The sequence below is a fragment of the Rhea pennata genome, chromosome 22 (assembly GCF_028389875.1).
Source record: "Rhea pennata isolate bPtePen1 chromosome 22, bPtePen1.pri, whole genome shotgun sequence".
Classification (NCBI taxonomy): domain Eukaryota; kingdom Metazoa; phylum Chordata; class Aves; order Rheiformes; family Rheidae; genus Rhea; species Rhea pennata.
In genome coordinates this window covers 3,956,634-3,976,408 of record NC_084684.1, presented here as the reverse complement: position 1 = coordinate 3,976,408, position 19,775 = coordinate 3,956,634, and the positions used below count along the sequence as shown (strand labels likewise).

At 38.1% G+C, this 19,775-nt stretch overlaps 1 protein-coding gene across 10 annotated transcripts in view; it reads left to right on the top strand.

Moving 5' to 3' along the window:
• KIF1B (kinesin family member 1B) overlaps nucleotides 1-19,775 on the top strand; it is a 95,093-nt gene that overhangs the window by 70,566 nt on the left and 4,752 nt on the right. For all 10 annotated transcript variants that reach the window (XM_062593680.1, XM_062593677.1, XM_062593679.1 and 7 more), the window contains 17 exons: nucleotides 212-302; nucleotides 884-1,002; nucleotides 1,976-2,031; nucleotides 5,104-5,212; nucleotides 5,780-5,846; nucleotides 7,451-7,535; nucleotides 7,804-7,909; nucleotides 12,256-12,370; nucleotides 12,925-13,058; nucleotides 13,559-13,620; nucleotides 14,332-14,477; nucleotides 14,827-15,066; nucleotides 16,222-16,293; nucleotides 17,062-17,183; nucleotides 18,063-18,212; nucleotides 18,706-18,898; nucleotides 19,465-19,583. In XM_062593680.1, coding sequence (XP_062449664.1) covers nucleotides 212-302; nucleotides 884-1,002; nucleotides 1,976-2,031; nucleotides 5,104-5,212; nucleotides 5,780-5,846; nucleotides 7,451-7,535; nucleotides 7,804-7,909; nucleotides 12,256-12,370; nucleotides 12,925-13,058; nucleotides 13,559-13,620; nucleotides 14,332-14,477; nucleotides 14,827-15,066; nucleotides 16,222-16,293; nucleotides 17,062-17,183; nucleotides 18,063-18,212; nucleotides 18,706-18,898; nucleotides 19,465-19,583 — 1,986 coding nt within the window. The remainder of the gene's footprint in view (nucleotides 1-211; nucleotides 303-883; nucleotides 1,003-1,975; nucleotides 2,032-5,103; nucleotides 5,213-5,779; nucleotides 5,847-7,450; nucleotides 7,536-7,803; nucleotides 7,910-12,255; nucleotides 12,371-12,924; nucleotides 13,059-13,558; nucleotides 13,621-14,331; nucleotides 14,478-14,826; nucleotides 15,067-16,221; nucleotides 16,294-17,061; nucleotides 17,184-18,062; nucleotides 18,213-18,705; nucleotides 18,899-19,464; nucleotides 19,584-19,775) is intronic.

The following is a 19,775-nucleotide window of genomic DNA, read 5'->3' as shown; positions in this document are numbered from 1 at the left end:
TTGTTCTGTTTAGCTTCTTAAGAATTAGAATGAAAATTGAGTAATACAGATATGAAACAGACATAGAAATAGTCCCAAATACCAGAATATTTCTAGCTTCAGGCCATCACTCAGTTTCATGTAGAGCTACCAGCACAAAAAATAAGTGTTTTTTTTTTGCCATATGCACAGTGTTCTCCAGTAAATTGTCCTGCTGACTTCTTTTTAAAAGCTTTTTACATCGACATGATGAAGCTTTCTCAACTGAACCCCTCAAAAACAATGGTCGAGGGACTCCCCTTGGGTTTTACCATGTTCAGAATGTAAGTAAAACTTCAGATGTATATTAAGTGACTGTTTTATCACTGGGGAGTTGTATTTATCCTTTCTATGAACTTCATAAGAGGTAGGTAGGAAAGAGGGAAGGGATTATCAAGAATAGACAACAGGAAGAATGATCAGATGGATGATGTAATCCCCAGTAGGGAACAAAACAAAGAATGCTTTTGTGCGGAAGATTTCACTCTTCTGTTCAACCTCTGCTTCCTGCTTTTGAATTCCTTGTTTCCATTCCACTTCTTGGGATGTTCAATGAAAGCAGCCTAGCATTTAGAAAATAAAATTGTATTTGAGTAGCAGTGTTGAGGCTCTCAAGTGAACTGAAAATATCTACTTTTATGAATTATGTAATCTTCTTGTTACAGGTAGTTTCTAGTTGAAATGCTTGTCTTGAGGCTTTCTTTTTCTCCTTCAGTATAGAGTCAAATTAATGACTAAAATAAAAAGGAATGCAAATACTTTTATGTGAGTTGATCTAGATGGTGTGGAACCCCGAACTCCACATTTTTAGAATTTCCTTTTCATATATCTCCTTTTTTTTTTCCACCCTTACTTTGGGTAATAGATTGCTGTGGAAGTGACAGAATCATTTGTGGAGTATATCAAAACGAAGCCTATTGTGTTTGAAGTTTTTGGGCATTATCAGCAGCATCCTCTCCACCTGCAAGGACAGGATCTCAACAGGTATTGTTCACTGTTCTGGCATAAAGGCTGTTTGTGATCAGACTTGAATCAGCTCTGCAGTTCAGGCAGTATTTTTCATCTTCCTGAAATTATATAGCCACAGTCTAACAAGCAGAATCCCTAACTGGTATAAGCATGCTGGTAGAGGCCTATTTACACCATCTAGCATGTTTTGTTAATGGACAATGGGATTGTTTTACCATCTTAAACATGAAAAGCTGCTTTGCTAATACAACTGCATCCACCCTATGAACACTATGGTTGTAGAATATTGTGCACAGGACCTTAGCGGTGATCCCTGCTTGTTCTGGCAAGTCCTAATACCCTGTTGCTAGCATGGAGATAGGATGACAAAGCAAAGAGAAGAGATTAGGGGAAAACAAAGGGCTCTCCATGTGTAATATCTTGTGAAAGTACTACCACCATCTTGGCATTCATTAATTTGAATTAGGGAAAGGATCCCTAGTCCACTTATTCATGGCTTAAAGGAAGAGTCTGTTTTCTGGATTACTGGGTCTGATTAGCCCCCTTACTGAAGGCAGCAGCTGCAAAGAGGAAGCATGTGCTGGTTTTAAGAGGATGTATCAGCTGGGACTTGTTGCTTTTCCTTAGGCTATTTTGGGGAACTGCCTGCTACCTACTTAAGTTTTCAGTGTAGAATGGAATAGAGCAGTTGGAAACTATAAATAAATCTTTCTTTTATTGACAGCTATGATTAATTATATTAGAATAGAAAGAGGATTTAGGTTAGTCTGACAAGTATTCTGAGACCTGGGATAAATTTTCATGTAATGCTGAATGCATTTGATCCTCTGTGCTTTTTCTGACAGGTGATATTTACCTGTATTCTTGGAATTGTGAGGCTCTTTTTTGAGATAGAAATAGATGGAAAATGTCTTTTAGGGGTGTGTGTGTGTGTGTATTTTTATGCTTAACTACCTATATATTGGTAACTGTTTTCATTTCTCTACAGTCCTCCACAGCCATCCCGAAGATTCTTTCCTCCCCCCATGCCACTCTCAAAGCCAGGTGAGAAAGATTCTCTAATTCTGAACATCATACTTTATATGTCTGTTTGTTACTGAAAATGAAGATTGTAGAATATTCTAAAGCTGTACAAGAAACTGAGAAATGGAGTGAGCATTGCAAAAAGGGATTGGATACATCTTTGCTGGCTATCTTGCGTGTGTGTGTGTGTGTGTGTTCTGTTCAACCTCCTCTTGCAGCTAGTGCTTCTTGGGACATTGAAGGGTAGAATATCATTCCTGAGGTTTTGACCATATTCCAAGAGATCTGGCTATGACTCTACATGCTTACTGAGCACTTGATTGCAAATTGTCATATTCATTAACCATTCCATCTTTTTGCTCTTGTTTACTGACACAATCTTGTTGAAATGATCATTGCTTTTCTTTACTTAATTTTAATAATGCATGCTAAACTCTTTTGGTATTTTTTTCTTCCCATTTTACCTTTTATTTCCTCTTCCTCTTGCTTCCTCTTGCCTGCATGTTTCTACCATCTGTTGTGTGTGGTGTTTTTTTTTTTTTTTTTGTGTGTGTGTGTGTGTGTGTGTGTGTTCCATTCCTTTTGCAGACCACGAGAGAAAAATTGAGTTGATTAGGTATCTTATGTCTGGCTATGTAAACGTGCATGTCCTGAACACACTATCTGAGCATGCCAACGTGCTTGCGTCCTCTGCTGTGGCTGCTTTCCAGGATGGGGCTGACCAGCTACCACCTTTTCTCTTTCTGCCTGTTCCCAGCTGTCAGAGTGAGCGGGCTCCTAAACGAGATGGTTAGTAGCCAAATTTAATTTATAATAGATGCAGAAATAGTTCTAAAACATGCTTTGAAATTCCTTTTTCCTTACCATGATCTTGTAGTGTTCTTGGGACTAGAAACTGCTGTGGTTGCGGTCACTGAAGGATAAAACTGAAGAAGTTTTGTAGGGCTCTTCTAGAGAAAAATGTAAAGGGAGCCTTTAAATTCCAATGTGCTAGGTATCACAGATTTTTTGTGACGCTGGATCTGTTACCCAAAATTCTTGGACTTCTGTTTTCTTGTCATCTGCAAATAGTTTGGAGATATTAAGATGAGATGCTACAAATGAAAAGACAGCCAGGTACAGAGGAAACATTCTGCTATGTTTCATATAAGTTTCCTTTTTACTCACCTTCCTTTTTGCTGTCTAATTTGATATGTACAGTGCTGTCCCTCACAGGTTTATTCTGTAAAAGAGCCATACTGGATGAACTGGGCCAGAAGTAGTCCATGAGAACTTCTAAAACTGGCTTTCGAGTTTGTTTAAATGTCTTTCTGTGTTTTTTCTCTTCTGACTCTTTTGAGTTTCTTTGCTTAGCAGTAAACTTGAGTGACTTATATGTGTTTGATGTTCCCCTTACTACCAACAACACTGAGTCCAGCTGTTGTGAGCTCATGGACAGTGTGTGTAGAGCTGCAGGTGTTGCTTTGGTGGTATGATGTATATGACAGGGTGGTTGTTCTTGCTAATACATAGGAAGAATGAATGATGGCACTGAAGCTTGCTACTGAGTCTGATGGTGTAGTGCTATAAATGACTAATTCTTGTAAAGTTTGTCCCTTTGAGGTGGCTTTTGTTTTACCTAGAAAATAAATGTGTTTGGGGGGGGGGAGAGAGATGGGGTGATGGGGGGGAAGACTATCTATAATCTCACAGGCACACCTAAGAACATTTTCTTACTTGGGTGCTATTAAGCTCTTTCACTTATGGGAATTTAAGTCATGCTAGAAGCTGAAGGATATACAGCAGCATGAAGTTAGGAGGACCTGAAGAGCACGTTAGCGGGGAAGAACGGGGCTTTAGAGGTTAGAAGGGAGCAGAGTTATTTGACTTAATAAAAGCAGCATGTAGCAGCACAAAAAATGAGAAAACAGTTGCAGACTTAAAAAGAAAGAAAGTAGTTAAGGTATTTTGGGGAACAAAACTCTTTAAATGTTCCCATTTACAAAAATTGAAAAAGAAGCAAAGGAGAGAAATCAAGAAGTGATAGTTAAAAGATATGATATAAGCATGTGTGAAGGAATAGAAGGTTATTTCTAGAGTTTGTTACTGCATTATTAATAGTTTTTCGGAGTGGTTTATCCTTACATTTGTATAAAAGGGTTTAGAGAGGATCTAGCCAGCGGTAATTATTAATACCAAAATATAAAGAGTCAAGGAATGTATTTTGCCAGGATTACTTTTCTGAAATAAGTTCTGTTCATCCTTTTTATGTATACATCCTCATACCTAAACTGGTCTTCACTTCATGTAGCAGAATAGTAATCTCCTGTGCCAAAGTTTTAATTTCTTGGGCGGTTTTTTGTTTTGGTGGGAGGGGAGTGTGCGTTCTAGATAAATAATGTTGCAAATGAACAGACCTAAATGGTTCCAAATCACAAACCACTAAGCTATAAAGTAGTTGATGGAGATCTCTCACTTTTTTGTATGGATCTATAGAGACCACATTTTTACAAGTGTTTTTTGGTATACACTTTTATCTCATTATTCATTTAACTCTTTTTTTTTTTTTTTTTTAAACTAATAACCGTTTTTCATGCCAACACTTTGAGGAATAGTGCTGTAAGCAGCCTCATTTTCATGGAACAAGATGTCTTAAGAGCAAGGTCCTTTCACCCTCTACAGATGGAGCAAAATATTTTTTTACTGTATTACCTAATGATTTCCTTTCAGCATTATCTGATTTTTTTGTGAACAATTGAGTGATGACAGAGATGGCAAGAAAACCTTTTTCTTTCTTTTTTTTTCTTTTTTTTTTTTTTTTTCCCTCTCTTTACATGTAGGTGCTGAATTGTCTGGTTTATTTACATCTTCATTTGTAAAGTTAATTGGCCCTTCATGGTTTACTGTAGAACTCCCAGATTTCATCAGCAAGTCTGATCTAATTGGTGGCCTTGGCAATTTGAGACCGATTGTTTTTACCATGTAGTGTATGCAGTTATCGCATACATAGGAACACTGAAATGACTTTAGATTTCTGTGAGTAATTTTACTTGTGTTCAGTCTTTGTAAACCATTCTTTTTCTTTTCTTTTCTTTTTTTTTTTTTTTTTTTTAGTGCCAGCTACAAAGCTAAATACTATGAGCAAACCTAACTTGGGCCAAAGTGTGAGCAAATATGACCTCCTTGTCTGGTTTGAGATCAGCGAATTGGAGCCAACGGGGGAGTAAGTCTAGAATTAATCTTTCATGTTTTAAGGACAGTGGTTTATGGAGTTAGTTCTTTTATCTGTTATTCTATTCAGACAAGATTGATGTTTAGGAGTTACCAACTGATGGTGGCCTAGCTTATATCAGAGTGGTCTCTGGCTAATTCATAAATTCTAATCTCTTCATTTTGAGAGCACATGCACACTAGCTGAGCAAGGGCTGGGAAAACTTATCCTATGTTTAGACAGTGTTTAAATTCTTGGGATAATTAGAGAATTTATGCTTTAGAAGTCACTCTAGCAAATATTATGTGTTCACCTCTGCTAGACAGAAGGCTTTTCTGTGACAATTTTTTAGGGACTATATTGAGAGGTGAATTCTGCAGAGTTTTTAAGATATATGATAGAATATATGATGTTTCTGTATTTAGCTGATAGTCCAATCGAAGTCCAGTCTGAGAGTTGGTAGAAACATCCTTATTTCTTCAGCTATTGTATGGAAAGGCAAATGTTGGCAGCAGAAAACTGAATACTACTACAGTGTTAGTATAACTTATCTTGACTGCTGATTTCTGTCTCTCACAGGTATATTCCTGCTATTGTGGACCACACAGGAGGCCTGCCTTGTCAGGGAACATTCCTGCTTCACCAGGTACTAATGAAGGCTGTGGAACAGCAAGTTTCATCTCTAGGGGGTTAGAGTCTAATGACTGGATTTTCACGTCTGTCTTCTCCTTTCCCACACACTTCTCTAATAATAACTATAGAGTCAGTCATCTTTTAGTCTGTACTTATAGTTTGTTATCCTTGGGCTATGTAGGGAATATCCTAGGCCTCTAGTGTATTCCTGTTTCCTTTGCTTATCTGTGCATGCCACTCTTGCTGTGTGCTTACACACACATTAAAGATCAAAGCGTTTTAAACAGCAGGAATTCTTAGGACCAGGTTTGTGCCCTGAGTGTGGTTCTGAACCAAAGACAGAAGGATAATGGGGACTGAACTTTCTTTGGTTCATTCTCACTGTGTGGCTAGAAGATGGATCTGCACATTGACCATGCCTCAATACATTTTAAATGCTTGTATTTAATCACAAATTTTAATGTAATAATCCTTAATGACAATTTTCCTTTAGCTGGATTCTAAAAAGCTAACTCTTGTTTATAGGTTTATATTATGTCGTTTTTTTTACTCTGAATTTCAAATTCCTGTTCAGACTTCTCCTATGACTTGTATTTCTTCTCTTTGATAGGAACAGTTCTTACAGGTTGTGAGAAATGATCATACTATATTTATTCCTATCCCTTCCAAAAAAAGAGGAAGGGACTGAATTCTTAATTTGTTAGTATTTCTCATCAATTGCTTTGAATTCAAAACAAGAGTAATTCTAGCCATTGTAATTTAGTTATCAAGTCCACAAGACTAGCAAAATTCTTTCAACTTCTTTTAAACAGTTACATAGCAAGCACCTTTTTCCTGGAAGTTCCCTTCTCTCATGGAAATTCCACTCTTTAAAGTGAAGAGGTCAATCTATTGAGACCAATGCCTGGAGATGTTTATATATATGTGTGTGTGTGTGTGTATGTTTAGATGTGTTTATTTCTATTCTGCAAGTTGACCTCCTTCTCTGCTGTTGCAGGGTTTCATTATGCTTTGACTTAACAGTGATGATAGGAATGGTCTCTGTAGATACTGATAAATAAAAAGATACTGATAAAATAAAGTTTCTGTTAATAGATGTATGTGAATAAGATGGGAAATATCTGCATCACTAGTTGGTATTTTGGTATTTTATAGTAACTTACTTTGTTATATATAAGAGTTTTTTAAATTAGTAAACACTTGTATGCTGCAAGTTTGGTAGAATGGATTTTATGAAGCTTGAGTATGCAGATCATCTTAGTATTTCCTTAAGATTTTTATCATCAACTCTGGTATATGCCAGAGACTATGCATATCTTCTTTGAGAGTGTAGTGAGAATGTCAGGACTATTTGAAGTAAAAAACCCTTGTCTTTGTGGGGTGAGGAGGGAGAAGTATGTTTTTTTGGTTTTTGTTTTGTTTTATGTGCGAACGTATGTTGTTCCTATATTAGGTTAATTTTAGTGCCTAGAAACATACAGAAGCTTGTTCACAGTTGTGAGCTAATGTAAATTATCTACACTGCTTCACTTTCACAGTAGAAGTGCAAAATGGATGAGGTTAGTGTTGGGAAAATAGTTCACCAGTGTAAGCTTCCCTTTTTTGAACTGTTACCAGGGAATCCAGCGTAGAATCACAGTTACCATTATTCATGAGAAGGGCAGTGAGTTGCACTGGAAAGATGTACGAGAGTTGGTTGTTGGTGAGTACGTTCTGTTTGTATGTTATTATCTAAGGAATAAAAAGTACTAATGCTGATTTTTTCTTTGCAACTGGTTATGTTACCATTACTAGCACTGACTGTGGGAGGAGAATGACTTTGAAAGACATCCAGAGGAAAAAGCTTAAGTTTTGTCATTTCTATTTATAATTGTGTATCTGACCACATAGTCTATACTGACATTTGGAAAACAAATTCCTTCTACATTTCAAGTTTAGGTTCAATTGTTTTCCCTTTCTACTCTTCTCAGGACGTATAAGAAATAAAGCAGAGGTAGATGAAGCTGCTGTGGATGCTGTTCTATCTTTGAATATTATCTCTGCAAAATATCTGAAGTCCTCTCACAGTTCTAATAGGTAAGTGAATGAAGTGAGCGTTCTTTCTCTTAGTAACCTTAATATTTTGTTGATATCCTGAGATATGGGCAGGATAATTGAAAAGCTGGGCATGTTACTAATTATTAAATACAGAATTCTGTGGGCACAATGCATACAGATAGGAATGAGTGTTAACATAATTTCTCATTAAAACTGAAGTCTAGTGCTCTGAATGAAGGATTTTTTGATAATGCTTTTGGGTGACTTTCCATTTGTAAGCACCATAAAAGGAGAAAGGATGTCCCAGCTTAAAGGTGTCCCGGTATTGAACCGAAAAAGTTTAAACTGACATCAGGACTTGTCACTAGAAGACATCATTGGAGTACAAGGGTGATCTTGGGGTGATGTATTTATGGATGTGTAGATACCTGTATTCCTGGAACAAGTATGTGATAATCTAATCTAAGCAACAGTCATGCTTTGTAAGTTAAACTTCACAATTTTCAGTGTTGCCAATGTGTAAAGGAAAGGCAGGAGGATATATATATATATATATATATATATATATATATATAGAGCTGTATCACAAATTTACTCCGGTTCTGATAAGGAGGCACCTGTTCCGAGTAACTGCAATCATTTGGGCAGCAGCCAGGCCTCTCTGAGATTTGTGGCTGCATATGTCCCCTCATTAGTTTGCATCACTATTAAGGTATCAGTCAGACTGCACAGTTTTCTGCTTCAGTGCCTGCAACAAAGGGTGGTGAAGGAGAATTCTGCATTGCCAACAGAGCCTCTGACATGAGCCAAATCACTTGGCTGTTTTGTGGCTCCATTTAGCTGGTGAAAAGCAGGACTCTCTCTCAGATTTAACTCTGAAACAGTGTTGAGAGCAAGGAAGGGTTAGCCCATCTCTTGTGTGACTGTTGAATCCTGGAGGCAGTATCTTTCTAGGCACTGAAATAGATTCTAACTTCCTTCTCTATTAGAATCTTGTACTTTGAAATACTACTGCAATATTAAAGGTGAATTTGGGACAGTTTTGCTATCAACTTGATATCCTCCTGACACTTAGTGTCTGTAGATGAGCACAGTGACAGTATTTTATTTTTTTTAGCTGTTATTCCTTGCCTTTCACTGTAAAGTGGGTATTTTACTTCTAGCATATTTGAATTGATGGATTGGTATAACTGGATGTCAAGGGTACTTCTGTTAGTTTCCAGTCTGATTGTGCTAGATTTGCAGTTGGAAAGTGCTATCCCTTCTGTTCCCTAAAAAATTCAAGAAATTACTGTATGGCTCTGTAGTTTTCTACTGGGAGGGCTGCTTGGATGAAGGATGGTGAAGAGTGAAGTGAAATTGTTGACCATCTCTCACCAGAATGCAAAGATGTAATTTGTGGAATGAATGTCGGGTAGAGCGGGATTGAAGCCCGGTCAGGGGTATGTCTTATGTTTGCTCATTGTCTACAGACTTGTTTTCTGGTTGTTTTGTTGTTTTTAGTCTACTTGTTCTGCTCCTCTCAGTTGTTGCTTTTGTGTTCTGCTTTTGGCTGCACTAACTAAAGCTCTTTCTATGTTTTTACAGGCTCTTTCTTGATAAGGATATGCCTAGGTATTTTCTGTTTGCTTCCTCTGCACATAAAGGTTCTTGAAAATAGAATGCTTTATGTCCCATTTGTATTGCTGCCCTTTCAGCTTTTACTGAATTTTGTCAATACACCTCTTAGCTCCTTTAGAAGTAGTACATCTCCTCCTCCCTTGTTTATCAGGCATTTATTCAGGTGCAATTCAGTGGGAAACACATTAAGATAAGTTTTCCTTCACATATGATGGATAACTTCCCTCATTTGTTTTTTTAATCCTCAAAATATGTCATCAAAATGTAGTCCTTATTTACTTCATAGTTTCTTCCTTTTTTCTATATCAGAGAACCAAATTTGGAATTTTTTACTGTCCAACTTCAGAATGCTTGCTGCATTTGCTGTGCCAAGACAAGGACTGAATGATTATGTTACTTGAAATTCTACCTCAGAATTACACTGAACAAAAAGCTGTGGCTGCCATGTGACTGGCATTCAACCTCCATTTTTTTAGGTTGGATTTGTATCTGAAATTTAACCATGTATTTGCTGCTACTTATTCTACCTGTTGAGAGAGAAGTGAGATATTTAGTAACTGATCAGACTGGATTCCTATTTCACTCTCCAGATGCCTCTTTAGATCACAGCCAAAGCATACTGGCTGCACAATGCACAACTTGCATCTCTATTCTGTGTTCTGCCCCTTTGGAAAGGAGAAGAATTAAATCTTCTGTGCTCTTGGTTCAACACCTCTTGCTAACTCTAAAATCCACAATTCTGATGAAACATTACTACCCTTAACCAGTTCTTCATATTTTCCATGCTTTACTTGTTTTATGCTCCATTTTCTTCCTTGTACTATTTGCTGTGCTGAAGGAGATTTGTTCACTTCTGGTTTTTGTCTCCCTCTGTAACTATTCTAGGAAGTTCAGGAAGCCTGTGTATATTTATCCTTCTGCCTAGACAAAATCCGGCAGAGTCAGTCTTGAAGCTGTGTTTGATTTGGTGTTTGTCCAAAAATCATTATTTTGCTGAAGACAGGGATTTTAGTTCTGGACTGTTGAATGGTTACTCCAGAGTTCTATCTCTGTGATGAGAAGAGTCACGTTCAGCACATGCTGTAGAGCTGTTTCGGGGCTAGGTATGCTGGCTCTCTGTCTGCGGAGAACCAGGTTTTACCTCTGTTTCTTCCACATGAATAGTAGTTCTGGAGCCTGCCTGAAGTTATATAAATATGATGAGAGATTAAAATATAGGAACTCAATACAAATATGCAAAGGATTAGAAAACCTGTATTGTTTGGCTTATCTCCTATTTAGCTCAAGTGAGGATTACATTACAGTGCTTTTCAGGTTCCCATTTGCTTAGCCTTTAGAATATTTTTTCTCTGTAGCATTTTTAATAGAAGCAAGGCATTTAGCAGTAATTTCTGAAGTAAGATATTTCAAATAGAAGCAGTATTTAGTAATATTGTTGAATTATATTACTTAACTGCACAGTTCATGGTTTCTTAATGCATTCCCCAGCTCTGAACTATGTAATTGGTTTCAGTAAAAGGAGATTCTTAGACTATCTGAGCTCAAAACTCTTGCTTCTGCTATGTCAGCTCTAGGCTGTTTCATGTCTCTCTCTTGTTGATTTCTTCCTCCTACTCCATTTTGTCATTTGTCTTTGAATTTCTTGTTTTTCTGAACTGGTCTTTGGCATTAATACAGAAGTTCCTTAGAGATATAACTTTAAAAAAAAATTACATGAAGTATTTAGACTCAAAATGGGATGGAAAACCTAAACTGTAAGGGGGTTTGGAAGGGAAAAGCACATGAAGGTAATCAAGAATTAAAGCCTCCTTTTTCTAACCAGTGCAGAGAATTGAAGAGCGTACTGTACTCCAGAATAAAGGTATTAGTGTAGGTTTCTTTAGAAGAAAGTCCAACTTTTTCCGTTCTCACAGGTAGACACTAATTTCATCTTCCTCATGCCACCATTATGGAGGAGACAGTCTAAATGATAACTCTAGAGCTGATCTATCTTTTTTCTCCCCCTCTCTCACTTTTGACATTAACAGATAATCAGATTTCAAAATTGCTGGGATACAATTGTGGGACCCTTCAACTTTCTTTCCACGTACCAAATTGAAGAACCTTACAAAAGTTTGTTAGAGCTGACAGTTTTTATTTGAAGCAAGTAGGAAAATGGAAAGAAATCTTAATTACTTTAAATACAGGATTTTTCCCAATCTATCAGTCATTCTGATTTGCTTTTAGAAGCTACAGTTTTTGTATGGCATGGTAAAGAAGGATATGTTCCATTTCATTTTTGGTTTAAGATATTTATTGGAGATGTGTGTAGCTGTATGTCAGTCCTAGAACATGGTATAGAATGTGAGGTGCTTATAGAAAAGAATCTTCCGATGCACTTTGAGGTCCAGCTCAGCTGAATTGCATGTTAAGCCATAGAGAAGAGTGTTTTTTCTGCTTAAGAACAGTGTCCTTTAGTGATGACCTTGCTGTGGCTTTATGATAATTTTTTTCTCCTCTGTATTCCCTCTTTTCTTTTAGATAAGTCTTTCCCAAAATAGGCAGTGATACCTTTAATGCCAAAGAAGTTGAGGTAGAAGTAATTACTCTTGGATGCATCTGTAAAAATTTGTTGGCGAAAGAAGAGTCTTTATTTCAAGTGTTGTTATCTTAATCACTGTGGTTATCATATTGGATGATGTCAAGAAAGAGATGCTTTGCACTGGCTTACGAGAGGGATGCAGAGGAGCTCTTAATACTGAGCTTTTGTTGTGCTTTTTTTCCAGGACTTTTTACCGATTTGAAGCAGTTTGGGATAGCTCTTTGCATAACTCACTTCTCCTTAATCGAGTGACACCATATGGAGAGAAGATATATATGACCCTGTCTGCTTACCTGGAGGTGAGAGTGCTGTACTGTCTTTTGTGCTTGTGACTCGGGTACAACTATTTGAGACAGCAGACAATGTGTTCCCTAGTCTACTGGTCTAAGTGTTTTTGAATCCTGAACCCAGTGAAAGTGTGTTCTAGGTCTTCATTTTCTGAGAAGAGGATGGAAAAATGTATTCACAGTTAATATCTTAGAATATTACTGTTATGCTTTACTATCAGGAGAAATGTGCAGTGAGTCGAGTGCATTCCTTACCTTTCTGTACCTCATTTTGTCTGCCTTTGTATTTGAGTGAAAATTGAGGAAATACTACTAATGCTACAAACACTGGTGTAGCTCTTGGCCTTGTGTGCAATACACTGTTCTCTGTAGTACAACTATTTTGCCCGCAAGTTGCATCAGGAAATTTAGCAGTGCTCTTCTACAGAAACACATAAGAAGAAACACACTAAAAACCCAAACAATAGCAGATTTCAAAAATTTACACCACTGGAAGAAGGAAACTATACAATTTTTGGCACAGGTGTGTGTAGGTACTTGTTCAGTAGTATTTTATTTTCTCTTAGCTTGATCACTGCATTCAACCTGCTGTTATAACAAAGGATGTTTGTATGGTTTTTTACTCGCGAGATGCTAAGATCTCACCACCACGATCTCTACGCAATCTCTTCGGCAGTGGCTACTGCAAATCTCCAGATTCGTAAGTTCAGTTGGTTTTTGGTATCAGTTGTTTTACATCATAATATACTTAGGGGAAAATGTAACTTAATTTTCTGTATTTCTTCCTTGAAAACCTACCTGGTTATAGTTTACCAGTCTGCTTTTGAACATACTTTCTTGCTTCCCTTTATTTCAGTGAAACACTGATGGCTTATCAATTCATGGCCCCTTTTGCAGCCTTGTATCTTAAGAGTTAGGAAGAGAGATCCATTTTTCCAGTCGTCTTATAGAAGACCCTGGTCCTAATCTGGAATTTACCCTATTAGCAGCTCTCTAAGTCTAATGGGAAAAGTGAAGGTTGCAGGAAATGCCATTTCTAGAGATCTTACTGTGTGTTCTGGTTGTTTTGTGTCAAGAGTAGAATGGACATATACTTCTGACTAACAGTTAAAACTTCTAATTTGAGGATCACATAACACCACTGATGTACTTTATTTCTGAAGATAACGGGCTTTTTTTGTTCTGGTTTCTTGTGAACAGCAATCGAGTAACTGGGATCTATGAGCTGAGTTTATGCAAAATGGCAGACACGGGAAGTCCAGGTAAGCAGTGACAGGAACCTGCACTGAAGTGTAGGAGATTTAATATTTGACATGCTGTAAACTGCAATATTGCTGAAGATGTTGTGAGCAGAAGGGAATAAATACTTCTCTCTGAGAACCAGTTTCTGTGTTTAATAGGAGCAGTGAAACATTGCTATTCCATGAAAAATGACGTAGGCTTTTAGTATTGGCTTGCATCTGTGCTTAACATTAGTGGACCAAAGATTCACTGAAAACATCTTTGCATTTTCTGACGTGGGTGTATCAGGAAACTGAGCACATACCTGGGCCATAGACTTAATGGGCTTAATAATGGCTTGTCATAATAATGGCTCATCATAATAAACAAAGTTGGGATTTGGTTGTGCAATGGTATTTCCCTCAGTCTTCTGAGGACCACATTTTAGATTCTGCTAATATCAAATGTGAGCTTGATGACTTAGAAGGAATGTATGCATTTTTTCCTCCAAGAGCTAGCAGTTGACACTTTGATTTAAACTGAACAGGAGGAGTTTGCATTATATGGAGATAAGTGGAAAATATCTGAATGAAGCAAGAAAGCAGAACTAAATTAAACTACTTTGAGATGTGCATAGCAGTGTCATTAATGAAACAATTACTTTGTTTCCAGCTGTACAGCAGATATGTTGGTTCTGTGCAGGTTGCTAATTGATAAACTTTTGATGTCTTGTATTATTTTTGACTGCTCAGGAATGCAGAGGAGGAAGAGAAAAGTCCTAGATACCTCTGTGGCATATGTGCGTGGAGAAGAGAACCTGGCAGGTTGGAGGCCCCGGGGTGACAGCCTCATTCTAGAACATCAGTGGGAACTGGAGAAATTGGAGCTTCTGCATGAGGTAAGTAAAGAGATGAAGGAAGTGAAAGAAAAAACGCAGCAGTACCTTTGATTTTGCCATTAGTATACCCTCTGTGTGACCTTCTGAGCTGAACAGGTTTTCAAAACAGAGTTTGTTCTCAGAGTTAAGATTTAAATAAATTCTCCAACAGGGAAGACAAGAATGTGGCTGGCCACTGGATAGTCTTCAACTCAGAATCTCACTATATTCAACAAATGCAGGTTCAGCTTCTAGTGCCATTGTAAACTCCTTTTTTGGTACTTGTATGAATCCTAACAGAATGCATAAGAATTCGGTGTCTGTGAATATAAGGAAGACCTTAGGTCATCTGATGCTGATTTCTTTCCAGGTGGAAAAAACACGACATTTCCTTCTGCTTCGTGAAAAGCTTGGTGAGAGCATTCCCAAGTCCCTGAGTGACTCACTGTCTCCCAGTCTGAGCAGTGGGACCCTCAGCACCTCCACCAGCATTTCCTCCCAGATTTCCACCACCACTTTTGAGAGTGCGGTCACCCCCAGTGAAAGCAGTGGCTATGACTCAGCTGATATAGAGAGCCTGGTGGATCGGGAGAAAGAGCTGGCCACCAAGGTACGACTTATGAGAAGAGGAGAGTGGGTCTAAATAGAGGTACTAAGGATGATTAAATGTTGTTGATGAGCTAGAATTTAAGGTTTGTTAATTGGAAGAACTACTCCACAGCTACTCCATTATTACAGAAAGTGTGCCTGTGCTGGTTCCCACCCGGGGATCAATAATTAGATATGTGAGATGGACAGTGAACTGATGTGCTAATTTGTTTTAGTTCGATCCTTTCCGGGAGATGCATGGCATCCTTCTGTCTTTTCCAGTCCAAGGATTTTTGGTTTGCAGAACCTAGGAATTAGTTTGTCCCATGCTCATTAGTTTTACTTGCAGAGATACAACTGGATATTCACCATGTTATGAGTTTCATTTTAATATACTGTGTAACTGTGATCCTCTGTCTTCCAACAAGCCAGTGCAGGTGACTGGGTTTGTGCTGTTATGGCTGTACTTCATTCCCTTTCGTTAGATCTTCTGTAAATGCAACTCCTGAATTTTATCAAGGGAAGTGTTTATTCCCCTCTTCTTTGTACTTCAGGGCCACATGTGGGATGCCATACCCAGTTCTGGGTCTTCCAGTACAAGAGAGGTGTTAAACTGGAGAGATTCACTAAGATAATAGGGGCTGCCATGTATATGTAAAAGGTGGTGAGGCTGAGGCAACTGGGAAACTGGAATTCTGTAACCAAAAGGAAAGAAAGGTCAAAGAGGGATCACATGGTAGTCATCTTCTGTGAAAGCAAGGGGTTAGTTGAAGGGAGGGGTAAGCATGTTGTGAAGATGGCAATCAGCCTCTTCTGCAAAGTGAACAATAAAGAACAGAAGTGATACAGGGAGAGAGGTTCGACATTGGGAGAGATTGCTAGGAAATGCTGTACAATTTCTGTCCTTGAAATTTTTTAAACTCTGCTTTGAGCAGAAGTTGGGATTCACTGACCTTCAGAGTCCAGCCTAACGTTTTCTCCTAGTCTGTGTAAAACCTATTCCTTGTTAGCTTTTTTTTAGTCTTGAGTTCTGTAATGCTGGACTTTTCAGTGGTAGTTTAGAATTTACTTATTCTCTGGTGAGCTGCCAAGTATGTCTTGGCAAGCCTCTTAGGTGTTCTAATTTCTCTGGAAATCTAAATGTAAACTCCTTGTGTTTTCTGTGTGTTTTCTTCAGTGTCTGCAGCTTCTTACTCACACTTTCAATCGTGAATTTAACCAGGTGTACAACAGCATCAGTGATTGTAAGGTAAAGATTTCATTGTTTCTTCTGGGACAGCAGCAGCTAAACATGTAACAGCTATTGTTTGTCCTTCCTTACCTACTCAGTCTCCCAACTTCTGTTGGGAATGTTACAAGGTTAAACTCTATACAATAACAATATATTTGAAATTGGAGAATCTGTTGATGCTATTAAGAGACAAAACACTTTATATTAATTTTCTTCAATTTCAGACTATTCGAAGAACTTACCTGTTCTGTTCAGCTTCAGGTTCTAAAGACAGTTAAAGGAATTAGAAATAGTGTGATCTCAGACTATAGCATAGCTTTTAGTTTATCACAAGGCTGGAGGTGCTCTTTATTACTTAATCATTCGCTTTCCCTATGCAAAAGCCTGGGAGGGGTGGGGATGGGACAGGACAGAATCAAAAAGCTCTTTCAAGAATTGTGACTGTAGGCCCAGGCACGATTCTGTTGCAAAACAAATAAACTAATATATTCCATTGAATTAGTCAGGGTGTAAATAATCAGAGTCAGGGTGTACATAATCAGAAGTGTAGTACATTAACAAACTGTGTCTACGGAATGTCATTTTATTTTTATTCCCAGATAGCGATTTTGTGTAGAAGCATTTCTGTGCAAAAATTTACTGCTAAATAGGGAAATGGCCAATAGAAACACTTTTCTACTATCTGAGCTTTCTGAGTGCTTTCTTTGAGTGCCCTATTCCAACTAGGACTGAACACCAGCTACAAAAATCTCCTCTGTAATACTTTGCATGTGTTTGTCCTTGTAGCTGTCTGATATTTCTCCAATTGGGCGGGACCCATCAGTGTCCAGTTTCAGCAGTGCTACCCTCACTCCTTCATCTACCTGTCCTTCTCTGGTAGATTCAAGATGCAATTCAATTGATCAGAAGTAAGTATAGGGTATGAATGGGAAAAGTACTTCTTAGCGTTCACAAAGCTGTCTGTGCTATGTTATCTGAATTTCTTTTTTCCCCTCTTTTCCTTTCCTATACTTTCAGATGTTTCTGTATATCTCTTGCTATATCTTCTGCAACTACTCTGCGTGCGCACACACACACATATATATTCCTTTTTCTCAGCTTCTAAGGTGTTTCTGTTCCTTGTGGTAAAAGAAGAGCCAGATGCATGATGTTGTAGTGACCAGTTAATCTTCAATACACAGAGTCCCCAAAGTGTTTTTCTGTGGTTTTTTGTTTGTTTGATTGGTTGGTTGTGGTGGGGATTTTTTTGTTTGTTTGTTTTTGTTTTTGTTTTGTTTGTTTTTTGCGGGGTTGGGAGTATGTTTGTCAAGAAGACCTACTAGCAGCAGCCTGGAATAGACCAATTTGGCCAATAACCTTTGTATATTTTTTCAGCTCTATCTACAGAAGCTATTTTTGGTGAAATTGGGAATAACTACTATTGAAAAACACGTAATTTGGACTTTGTGTTTAACATTCTCTGAGAAGTGCACCTCTTAGGAAGTGCTGCAGCACCTCTTCTGTCAAACCGTAATATGACATGTCTCTGTGTTGTGACAGTGTTTGGCAAGGGCAACAAGGGAGAAATAGTGGGAAAACACTTGTTAGCAGTTCATATTTATCTCTTCAGTACAGAGCCTCAAGTTTTAGTCCACAAATTTCTTTAGAAATGCTGTTTGATATTGTACAAAGGGCTCCCTATATCATACAAAAGATCTGGATTATAGGATGAAACTTGTAAGACTAGGCTGTAGGTATGTTTTAAAATCTATTGTCACATTCACTCACTTTTTTTTTTTTTTTTTAAGGACTCCAGAAGCAAATTCTCGTGCCTCTAGTCCCTGTCCTGAGTTGGAACAGTTTCAGCTCATTCCTGCAGTAGAAACTTCCTATATTGCCAGAGCTGGAAAGAATGAATTCCTAAACCTTGTTCCTGATATTGAGGAAATCAGACCAGGGTAAATTTCCTGTTGTAGTGTGGTTGTGCTTTCCTGTGTGCTCTCACAAGCGTTTTCTGAGATTTCTGTTTTCTTTGTCCCATTTGAAGGAAAGTAAATAGCAGGTGATAGCAGAACTATAAAGTTGTCTGTAATTAAACTGGCAGCAGGATTGAGGAGAGTTGTGTTGATCTTTAAACTCTGAAGCATTCATTCCCTGCATTCACTTAATGAACAAGATTTCCAATGACCTAAATATAATGTCTGCTATCATCAAACTGATGGCTGAAGTTCACTGAAGTCCAGGTCTTCATGGATTATTTTCTTGTGCCAGAACTTTGCACAATACTTGAAGACAAAATTCAGCTTTTTGTAAAAGAACTTTTAAATAATGGAGTTGTAGGCGGAACATATGAAGACCTTAGTCTTGTATAATGTTTTGCAGTTAATACGGGGCCCTCAGTAGTTGCCTTACTTAGGAGAAAATATATATATATTTTTTTTCTCCCTCCAGTTCTGTAGTCTCGAAGAAAGGATACCTCCACTTCAAAGAGCCACTCTCCAGCTCGTGGGCCAAGCATTTTGTGGTGGTCCGTCGTCCGTATGTTTTTATTTACAACAGCGATAAAGATCCTGTGGAAAGAGGAGTCATAAACTTATCCACGGCTCAGGTGGAGTACAGTGAGGATCAGCAGGCAATGGTAAAGGTCAGTCTAAGAGCAATTGTTTATACATAGAACAGGAATAGCACTGCAGGTGGTAGTGCACCTAGACTGTCCTGTCCATCATCTCTCGTCTAAGGAAATTGCATCTGTATTCTAGAGCAATGTCCCCTTATCTCATGGCTTCTGACGATGCTGCCTGCAAAATTTCCAATTTGTTCAGGATGTCTTATGATTAGGATACAGTTCTACAAGAGGCTTGAAACTCTGATTGCCATTCTGGATCATACTCATTTTTATGAGCTTGTGTACCAGGACTCTGCATTTATTTGTTTTAAAAAACACACATATGCATCCCACAGAGAATCGAGTGAACTTAACTGGTTCATCTCAGCAGCTCTGAAAGTCCACACTCGTGAGCTAAAACTATATTTCATAGAAGATGTCCCATTTGGCTGACTATTATTATCCTGGAAATGATCAATAACTTAAAGGAAAGTCCTTGGGTCCTGTGTTTTTTACAAATGTGATGTATTTTCTTGAGAAGAGGAACGTGCATCAGCTTCTGTGCTTGTACACTTGTTTATTTTAAATTGTCTTTGATATTTCAGACACCTAACACCTTTGGTGTATGTACAAAGCACCGTGGGGTCCTGCTCCAGGCCATCAATGACAAAGACATGAACGACTGGTTATACGCCTTCAACCCGCTTCTTGCTGGCACGATACGGTAAGAGACAGTTCTTGAGCATTCAAATGCTGCAGAGCTAGAGATAGTTATAAGCAAGTGCGCAGATAGTCACAGAATTAGTCTTGTTCTGGAGGATTTGAGAAAGTGGGTGAGCTAGTTGGGTAATTATCTAGACCTGCACAAAAGAGCAGAACAGAAAGTTGGCCAACTGTGGGGAGGGAAGAAAAATAA